The sequence below is a fragment of the Cryptosporidium hominis genome (genome assembly GCF_000006425.1).
Source record: "Cryptosporidium hominis TU502 chromosome 4 CHRO014104, whole genome shotgun sequence".
Taxonomy (NCBI): Eukaryota; Apicomplexa; class Conoidasida; order Eucoccidiorida; family Cryptosporidiidae; genus Cryptosporidium; species Cryptosporidium hominis.
This window is the reverse complement of record NW_667205.1, coordinates 1-10286: the sequence shown is the minus strand read 5'-3', so window position 1 is coordinate 10286 and position 10286 is coordinate 1. Positions and strand designations below refer to the sequence as shown.

The window sequence follows — 10286 nt, the reverse complement described above, 5'->3', positions numbered from 1 at the left end:
GAATGTTATAAGGGTTATAAAGTAAATTTTCTATTCGAGTACCATTTTAATATTATAAGCACCATTAATCCATTTCATATTTGGCATCTATCTTTTCTGGCAAAGTATCTACCAATGATTCAATATCTAATATAGGGTTTCCATCTTGTAAATTCCCATAGTTGTGAGCTATTAAATGATCATGTTCTATTTTAGGTAGCTCGTAATTCCATTCGTCTCTCATTTTTAGTACCTCGTCAATCAAACCAATTGCAATATTCATTTCCTTATCGTATGACTTAGCAAAAACAATTTCTGAGTTAGGGATCAACTTGACATATTCAGTCTCGAGTTCATCATTTAGTATCCCTCTATTAAACTCGTCTAAAGTACTATTTGAAGCACTCTTTTTTAATTTGAATTCAGTATTAGAGTAGCGACTTGAAGTACTTCCAGTAAAGTTTAAGTCTTCCATTTGAGTTTTATCTGGATTAGATATATAATCGATCGAATTATCGTCCAAATCTGCGGAATCATGTTCGACCAAATCGGAATAATTAATCTTCTCAATCTTACTATCTGAGGAAGATTTAAAAAGAAAAAAGTCGTCAAAAGAGAGTAAAACTTCTCTATCTTCTTTTGAATTAAGTATATTTTCTGTTAAGGTTTGCCCCATGTCAGACTCTGTGCAGTTTGTGGCTTGCACAGAACGAATATCAACGCTATTTTCAGACATTCTTCAATTGAATTAAAGTTCAACTACAGATTATCCTTAAGATGCATGCTGATACCTGTTAAAACGTATGAATTTCCCGAGATTTTTTCAGTATTTACAATTCAAAGGGATTCGACTTGAATTAAAACTAAATGGAAACTGATTTATTCTCTCCTTAGATCAAAAATATATATATGCACTGTCTTTATATTGGCGCCGAGTATGTGTTTGGCAAAGCTGGTGGAGCAATTTTTAAACGTTTAATTTTTCTATTCTCTTATTTCCAGCTAAACGAACTTTTCATACTAAAGACATATATTTACAAATAAATTAGTAAATTTTAGTTCTATTTCTCAATTTTCAACATAAGTATTATCCATTTGTTTGATTTTTAACTCACTGTAAAATTTATATTTCTACAACCATATGCATAGAAAATCACGGTTCTATTAATGTGAACGAATCGATGTATTCATATGGAGATACCATTTTAATGTATTGATCGTGAAGAGTAGGGGGGTCATCTAAGTGCATTATATTTGTGTAAGGGTCGCTAATTGAAATTAATGGCTCGGAGATTTTGTAATCTTCAAAAGAATTCATATAGTCTGCAACGCTTGAATTGCAAAGGCTTTCTTGGCCAATTAGATTCTCTGTACTACATATTTCCTCGTCAAGAATGATAGTTTGCCCATCTGTTGAATCATTTTGTACATTACTACCATTAGAACTGTAAAGATTGAGCACTTCATCTATATTCATCAAATTTAACGCAGAGTCTTTATTTATAAACACTTGGTCATGGTACATTTTAAAGGGCTTGAACTCAATATTCTGGGAATACTCAGCCTCATTAGCTTCAAAATCTTTATTTAGAGGCAAATTCTCATTCATTGTTTGTAATGCATTAGGCTCTCCAGAGAAAGCATAGTCAGTATTAAAGTTATTGATATAGCTTTCATCCATTTTCATTCGAACTTGACTTTCAAGAAAATCCACATTTTCATTAGTATTATGGGCATTTTCAGCAGTATATGAGCCATCCATACATTCTTTTTGTGAGCTTTCCAAATTTGGGGTTAAAGATAAAAAGTTAGCATTCTGTTCTAGGTCCATTTCACAATAGTTCTCCGGCCCTCCTAAAGTTGTATTATTTTGAGAAAAAGTAGTAGATTGTGTAAGATATGTTGACACTGCTTCTCTATAAGCATTTGTAACTTTTTCAGAAGAAACTTTAGAGTCTATACTTCTTACCCAATAATTGAGAGGCTTCAGCGATGATTCCATTCTACTTTTCTCATCAATGCTATCTATCTTGTTTTTCACACTTGAATATGATGAATTTGCTTCTGTAACCCCACTATTATCAGCAAAACCGTTAAATTTGCATTGTTCAGTTTGTGATTGAAAAATACAGGCGTGTTTTAATGCTTTCTTTACTCCTCCATAAATCGTAGGATTAAATGATTTAGTGTTCATCTGATTTATAGCTCCTAAACGTTTATAAGAAACAATAAATACTCTTCTGCTAGGAACCCAAATAATTCTTTTAGGTAAAGGCTTGAGACGATTTGCTTGTTCATTTAAACTTAAAACACTATCGTTTCCTATCTGACAAAAATGATTTATTTCAGTTTGTAAATGTGAATGAGCTTATTATATTATTATATTATTCCTATTTCCAACGACGATCTTTCCCCTTTATCCCACATTTTGATTTATTGATTGATATTTGAAGATGAAACATTTTCTAAATTGCTACATTTGTTATTTATTGAATCCAAATAGTTATTAGCATGGTTTTTCTCATTAATTGATTTCTGTTTTTTATCCCATTTGATTGCCAAGTTAAATGCTTCTAAAACTCCTCTAGATCTGACTGAAAACCACGCTCTTCTTTTATTATAAGTTATACTGAAACCTAACCTTTTTACACAAAACTTTATGAATGAAGAATAGGGAGGAACTAGAATAATTTCAACTTGCTGAGAAATTATCCCTATATCATCTGAAACAACTGTAAGTAATTGTTTGTTCTTACTGTTAATTTGATCTATGCTTTTGATCTCACTGCATTTATCAATAATTTCATGAATACTAACTAAGTCATTATCAGGACTTTCAGAGAAGTTATTCCCAATTTTTCTTGAAATATCCTGAGCTTCTATTTCGAACAATTCATGTTCGTATTCTTTATCCTTTACCTCTACAAATTCCTTTTGTCTCTTTTTCTTGTTACCAATTGAATTTGACTGATAATCCATGTTATAGTCTGCTCTGCTAGAGTTATAACTGCACGAAGAGTTCATATCTTTAGACTTTGATTGATTTGCACTTTTGTATTTTATGGAACAAATAGTGATATAATTCTTAAAAAGTTCAAATGAGTCATTTTCATTTGTTACTCTTACTCCAACATATTCTTGTTCTTGAGCTATATGGTCATTAATACTTGCTTCCAGTGAAAAATTATTTCCTATTTCCTGCTTGCATATTCCAATATTCTTTTGAATATTGCATCTCCAAGATAAAGTTTCTAAATCCCACTGAATTCCTTCAGGATAGGGTAATAATAATTGCCTATGCTGTTCAATTAACATAGGTATTGGAATTCTCAAATATTTATATTCTCCAACAAATTTTTCATTCATCCATTTTTCGAAAAAGTAGTAGAGTAAAACAGATTTGGAAATATAACACTTTCTTGTTAAATCTCCAAAATTGTGACTTTTATCATCTCTCACAAGCTGAAACTCACTGATTATCATTTCATTGATACTTTTTGAAACACAGTTTTTCACAAGTAAGGTTTCTATTGGAAAATTATGGGTTTGATCAGTCTCACTTTCATTTTGAATGGTTTCAATTGAAACACCTCTTTTTGATTTAAAACTAATTTTGTGTGTAGAAGCGAGAGCATAAAGCTCTCTATCACAGCTGGTACTTTTCCAACGATCAAAGTAATGAATTTGATTTTCTGTTAAACCGAGAATATTTTCCTTTTCACCTAGAACGAAAACTAATGCATTTTTGAAAATTCTTGTTGAAAATCTCAATTCACCATAGTAAAAATGATTAGACCCTGTAACTGCATTATTTTGACTTCTACTACAAAGATTGCAGTAATATTCGTTTGTACAATTTAAAGAATAAGGAACCGAAACATTATTATTATTATCGTATTCATCATTTATACCTGACTTATTCTTAGTGACCACTGTGCTTGCAGATGAAACTGAAACAGCTGTTGCTTCGCAACTTTTTGGAGATTCTTTATAACTAAATCTTTCCAATTTTTGTTCAATCTTACGACTTCTACTTCTCAATTTCATAACTTCATCACCAATAGTAGGAATTAATAGATCCATATTGTTATTTACAGATAATACTAACTCATCTCCTGGATAAATACATACATTTGGATTCGATGTAACATATAACCTGCCATCAATAACTTCCAGATGGCAATTACTTTCATCACTTTCTTTCCATGTTTTTTGGATAAATCCAAGAATACCAGTAATATTTCTTGTATCTATAACAACTCCATTATATCTCCAAATCCAATTTAAAGAACTATTTAATTCAGTATACTCAAATTCCTTACTCCTGAAAACTAAGCTATCCAAACTCAATAATTCTCCATAAATTTCGCCTATTATTATTATTTCATTGTTTCCGTTTATTGCTTTATTTCCAATGTATCTAACACCATATCTCAAGTAGTCTTCGTTACCTATTTTCCCATGTTCCTCATAAAGTCCTAAGTATGGAATCCCTAGTTCATTTGGGGACCAAATAATATTTCTTCCGGTTAATTTTTTAATTTCATCTCCTGTTTTTTGTTCTATTATCATTTTTTGTTTTGGCAGAAACTATATTCAACGATTTAATTTGTTTATTTTACATAAGTTTTTTACACATACAATTGAATTTCATTTAATTGAGCTCTCTTAATTAATCCAGATTAATGTTATATTTAAGTCATCAATTTATTCCTCCACTACTTTTTCATTTATTTCCACCACTTTTATTCCATTAATAATAGTTTTTTAAACTGACTGCTGAAATTGTCAGCTTATGATTTTTTTAAAGTTTTGTGGGTACCATCCACCAAAATTAATTACACGTCGCCACGATACATAATGATATTGTATAATTATTTATAGAAATTTTCATATTATGATATATAAATATAATTTTTTCAAAACTTCTCTAATTAGTTTTTTAAAGTTAATATATATTTATATTTTTCCCACAGTTTTTATTGCATGCATGCATTTATTTTAGCCAGAGGGGGGGGGGGGGGAAACAGTCCCACATCCAAACTAATATTAACAAAAAGAAAAAAACGAGAATTTTTTATAAAAGCTTACATAATAATCAATTTAATCACTGAAAAAAAGGAATTTTGTGGATTTAATTACAATATAAAGAAAAAAATTATTTATTTAAAACATTTGCGAGTGATAAAATAAATATTTATGAGATTTGCCAATAACAAATATATATTGGAATTTTATTTACATCTGTAAATAAATATAAATTAAATTTAGCTTCATTATTAAATTATTGAATTGGTCAAGAATTATTTTAATGAATCAATTAAATAAAGAAATAAAGCTATGTGGTGTATTTGAATGTAATTATACTAACACTGGCGGAGAAATTATTCATATTTCTCCCACAAATAATTACTATTCAAATTTAAATATTAATGAAGAAATTACAAAGGTTTTACTTCCATATTATATTGATGTGAATTTTGACGGAATAAGCCAGTTTGAAAGCCAATATCACTTGGTTTTAAGATTTAATAACACATCTGAAAACATCATGGTAAGATTACATAGGATGTATATAGTTCACGAAGGTATTCCTGTTCAAGTCCACAATCTAAATTGTTATTTACTTGGGGAAAAAACAAAAATTAGTAATGATATGAAGTTAGGTCTACTGGGTTCCTCTTCAATAAAAAACAAAACACAATATTTCAAGTCGATCAGAGTAGTTATTAAAATTGAAAATCCGGAAAATGATGCAAGCGAAAGATTCAGTAATACAAATTCGATCAGAATCTTGCTAGATTATTTCATAAATTCTAATGATTTAATTGCAAGCATTAATGTAATTCAAAATGATTTAAAAGACATTAATTACACAAAGGATTTACCTATTGAGGAATCTGAAGAGGCGTTATCAGAAACTTGTAGTGAAGATCATTCATTTACTCCAATTTTAATGCCTACAATGGGGCATAGATAAGGATAAAAGAATTTAGAAAATAAAAAAATAAGTTATAAATATATATAAAATTACTTTTGTGGATTCATATTAACAATATTTGCTAGGCTTTTATTAGTATTAAACAAATATTTATTAGTTTTGCAAAACAACAACTTTCGCAGACATAATTGGTGTTTCAATGAAATAATTTGAATTGGATTTCAAGTCAAATTTATTATTATGCTTAGTTTTGCTATCATGATTCTTATTTTCCAATGAGATTGTTTTTATATTATACCCATTGGATGTTTTTTGTGTTTTGTCTTCAATTAATGATTTTATATTCTCAGATTCACTATCTGATTTCAATGAAACTTCATCATCCATCAAAGTTTGATTTGAAAGGCGAGGTTTGCTGTCTACAAAATGAAGATTTGCAATATTGGAATTGATATCAATACTTCCTCCAATAATTCTTATATTTGATTTATATGATTTAATATTTTCGTATTCATAAGCTCTTTCATCCTTCCCAGCAATAACTTGAGTATTAAAATATAAAGTCCATCTAGCATATAAATAGAAAATTTTCAAAGTTCCAATAATATCTTGAAATCTTAATATTGCAATTGAGGAAATTGAGAAAATTAAACCAGTAAGATGATTATTTAGCCAAGTTGACCAACTACTTTTTAATGATGTGCTTAAAAGTGTTTGGAATCCTTGAACTGACATCAGTCCCGCTAATCCAAAAGTTTCCGCATTGTTAATTTTACACCTCTGGTAAATTCCAAGCATTGAAACGACCGAAAATATAATAGTGACAATTTCTGTCTTTCCAATGTCGAAAAGAGATTCCAAAATTGATCCAATCAAGTTTAAATTGGAAACATTTCCATCAGTTGAAATTAATCGTGAAAACTTCAAATAAAATATTGCTTTAATACCAATACAAGTAGGTAGTACTATCATGATTTGTCCTAAAGTCATGAAGAGATGAATATATATATTACATAATTTCCTATTTAAATCATCAATCGGACTGATTCTGGTGAAGACAATGTTAGATTGTGGATTTGATTCAATTTTATCTGCTAGTAACTCACTTAAGATTCGGTTACAAATTATGTGGAAAAAAACTTCATGTAAACAAGGAAGTATTAGTGTTGGAATAAGTCCACACAAAAAGAAGCTGATAGTTGTTTTCTCAAAGTATATTAGCATTCCTTTAATTGGAGTGGCTGAAAGAAGTGCAATGAAGCTCAAAAAAATAATCAGTAAATTTTTATAAGAAATTTGATTATCAGCAATCATTCTTGACCTTTGAAATAATTTTTCTGCTTCAAGCTTAATATTTTCAGTTATTTTGCTGCTTTCAAGTGCTGAGAAGTTTGTAACACTAGTTGAAGTATCTGATCGACCATTATAGCAAATACCTAATTTAGTATAAATCATTTTGTCCTTTGCAGACTTTGTGAAGTGATGTTCTTTATTTGATTTATATGTAAATATAAAAAGTATTATTAGAGAAATTAGTGGAGTAAAAGGCTGGGACAAAGAAATTATTTGAATTGGGAAAAACTTGTCTACCAATGGTTGGGATATTGTAAAAATACTAGAAATAAACATCCATATAATTAGGGATAGCTTTGACTTTTTAGAAAGACTAGCAAAGATATTGCTTTCATTGTTTGTTGAAGAGTCCAATGAACCAAAATCTCTTAGATATCTTTTTGTAGTTGATAGCATATTAATTCTTCTTTTTAAATAATGAATTTCAAATAACAAAAATATTAACAATCCATTCCCAAAAATAGATCTTAAAATAATAAAGTCAATCATGCTCTTTCCAAAATTACTCATCAAAGCCTTGTGAATTAGTGACAATGCAACCCCCCCTAAGAACACAAATTGATTTTCTATGATTGGTAAAAGCACTTTCTTTGGATGCGGTGGTAATTCATTAATTAATTTTTGTCTTTTTACAAAAAAAGAATTTCCATTCATTAATTCATTATTGAATAATTTTCTATCATTTCTTCTTTCTTCAATTACTGCCCTCCTATTATTTACTGAAAAAACTTTTCTAGATTCGAGCTGAATTTTCTCCAATACTATTGGTCTATTTGACTCAGTGGAACTCATTTTTTTTTTTCTAAATTTAAGATCAGTAAGAAAAGAGGGAAATTGTTTATATTACCACTTTCAATTTTCTGATATTAAGATATTAAAAAAAATTTAATAATTGAATTTTTTTTTCTTTCACACACCAAAGAATTTAATCCATTAAAAAATAATACTTGTGCACACCATAATTTTCTTATTTTTTTCCTTGAAAATATGTAAAAAAGTATAATAAAAATTTGGTTAACTTTCATTCTTAGTTATTGAAATATCAATTCCTATTGAGATATGATCCGATGGATATTGAGGTGATGGAAGAGTGTTAATTGGAGATAAGGTTGCTTCGTCTATATATGGCAAAAAGTTGTTCAAAAAAATGTTAAACTTGTTGGAAAAAGCTTCTTCTTCTACTAGATAAATATAATCTAACTGGCCAGAAAACCGGTTGACTTTGTTTGTGAAAGGATAATATAAACTACTACTAAACCCTTTGGAATCAGCATTTTCAATCCTTTCTTTTTCTTTATGACGAATTTGTATATTATTATATTTTTTGTCTAGATGAATATCCAGCAAATCAATACACCTATTATTGGTCTGGAGATCAAAACCCAAACTATGCAACTCTAAATTTTTGAGTTCATCTTCGTTAAGATGGCCATTAACATTTTCACATTGTTCGTCATTGCTGTCTGATCTTTCTTTCTTATTATAATTAAGAAGTGTAGAGTGAATCCACTCGGATGAATTTGAATTAATAATACCTTCAGTGAAAAGTGTTCTAGCATCTGAAATGGCAAGGGTGTTGAAGTCACCAAATAAAAAGGTGAAAACTTCTTTAGATGGAAAACTCAATCTTAATCTCTTCAAATACTTTTCAATTAAATCCATGAGTAACTTTGCCTGTAGAATTCTAACATGACCTCCAAAAGGATGATAGTAGAAGTGCGTGTTGGCAAACACATAAATTACATCGGTAATTTTATGTTCTAATACGACAATTTGAAATACTGTTAAAATTTTATCTAGCAAGTATTCAATAAAGTTTGGCCATTTTACTTTAATTTCTTTAACAATTTCCGGATAATCATTAATTAACATTTTTTTGAAAAGTATTGTATCAGATTCTAATAAATTAAATAATTCTTTTTTGTAAAATGTTGTAACACTGGCATAGTCAGAATTAAAAACACCTGAATATCCTTTAAATTCCATTAATATATGAATAAACGACTCGTATAAACAAGACTGAACCTCTTGAAGACCTATTATATCTGCATTCAAGTCAATAAGCTCCCTAGCTAATAAACTTCTTCTATAATTGGAATGCAATGCATATTTTGGACAACTTGTATACATTTCATTTAGAGCCTTATCTGTCTGAGCACATATTTCCGACAGAATATTGAAAGTCACTATTTTTAATCTATTAACATTCAATTCAGGACTTAATTTCAAATCACCCTTAAAACGGTGTATTCTTTCTTCTCTCCAACTTGCTTCCAGCGGTTTATTAATATGATTAAATCTATAAATAGTGTCAAATAATGAAGATATTTCAGAATTTAGCATAATTCTAAATATTATTGAATAGTTCTCAATGTTCTCGAGAATTTTGGACATTTCCTCTCTATTTATAAATTCTGCTTTCAAATCACAAATATAATTTTGATCAATTTCAATTACATTTTCTGGAAGACTTGGCAATATATCATGTTTTGTTTTTGCTTCATTTATATTATACTGTAAATACCACTTATATGAAAAATTATTCGACTCCCCTTTTATAAATGTTATGTTTGGTACAATTGGGAACCCCCATATAATTTCATTTTTTATGTTTACAGATTCAATCAGAGGCACATTTTTCTTAATTAAATAATAAAAGTGTTGGCATTTTTCATTATTTGCCACCACACTAACTTTAGCAACATACAGATTCTGACTATTAATAATATCTTCTAATTTCACGTTTCCAATGTCGTTGAAATTATTATCTTGTATTTTCACGCTAATTTCTACTTTCAAGCTTTGGCTAAATCTCAACTTAATAAAATTTCCAATATGTTTCTTTAGGTTCAGAGAAAGTCTTTTAGTAAATATGGACACATCTTCTGATGGATTCCTATTCATTGTTATTGATATAATATTAAAGCAAGTATCATTTTTAACTTTATCCTTAGTAATTTGTGAGAAAAAATGTTCAAACTCTTCATTTAATTGGATGACACACTTCGTGATA

The 10286-nt window shown here is 28.8% G+C and overlaps 6 protein-coding genes across 6 annotated transcripts; 2 read left to right on the top strand and 4 right to left on the bottom strand.

The window, feature by feature from the left end:
- Positions 1-64: 64 nt before the first annotated feature.
- Positions 65-715, bottom strand: Chro.40213 (hypothetical protein). Its single annotated transcript, XM_661119.1, has 1 exon — positions 65-715. One exon carries the CDS (start codon positions 713-715, stop codon positions 65-67), a length of 651 nt encoding a protein of 216 aa, XP_666211.1.
- A 1697-nt stretch (positions 716-2412) lies between these two features.
- Chro.40212 (hypothetical protein) lies at positions 2413-4551 on the bottom strand. The annotated part of the gene is made up of 1 exon (XM_661118.1): positions 2413-4551. The coding sequence occupies one exon, from the start codon at positions 4549-4551 to the stop codon at positions 2413-2415; it is 2139 nt and encodes a 712-aa protein (XP_666210.1).
- Positions 4552-4965: 414 nt separating this feature from the next.
- On the top strand, positions 4966-5172 carry Chro.40211 (hypothetical protein). The annotated part of the gene is made up of 1 exon (XM_661117.1): positions 4966-5172. The coding sequence occupies one exon, from the start codon at positions 4966-4968 to the stop codon at positions 5170-5172; it is 207 nt and encodes a 68-aa protein (XP_666209.1).
- Positions 5173-5290: 118 nt separating this feature from the next.
- On the top strand, positions 5291-5959 carry Chro.40210 (hypothetical protein). Its single annotated transcript, XM_661116.1, has 1 exon — positions 5291-5959. The coding sequence occupies one exon, from the start codon at positions 5291-5293 to the stop codon at positions 5957-5959; it is 669 nt and encodes a 222-aa protein (XP_666208.1).
- A 114-nt stretch (positions 5960-6073) lies between these two features.
- Chro.40209 (hypothetical protein) lies at positions 6074-8065 on the bottom strand. Its single annotated transcript, XM_661115.1, has 1 exon — positions 6074-8065. One exon carries the CDS (start codon positions 8063-8065, stop codon positions 6074-6076), a length of 1992 nt encoding a protein of 663 aa, XP_666207.1.
- Positions 8066-8287: 222 nt separating this feature from the next.
- On the bottom strand, positions 8288-10177 carry Chro.40208 (C0850c). The annotated part of the gene is made up of 1 exon (XM_661114.1): positions 8288-10177. One exon carries the CDS (start codon positions 10175-10177, stop codon positions 8288-8290), a length of 1890 nt encoding a protein of 629 aa, XP_666206.1.
- Between the last annotated feature and the right edge of the window lie 109 nt (positions 10178-10286).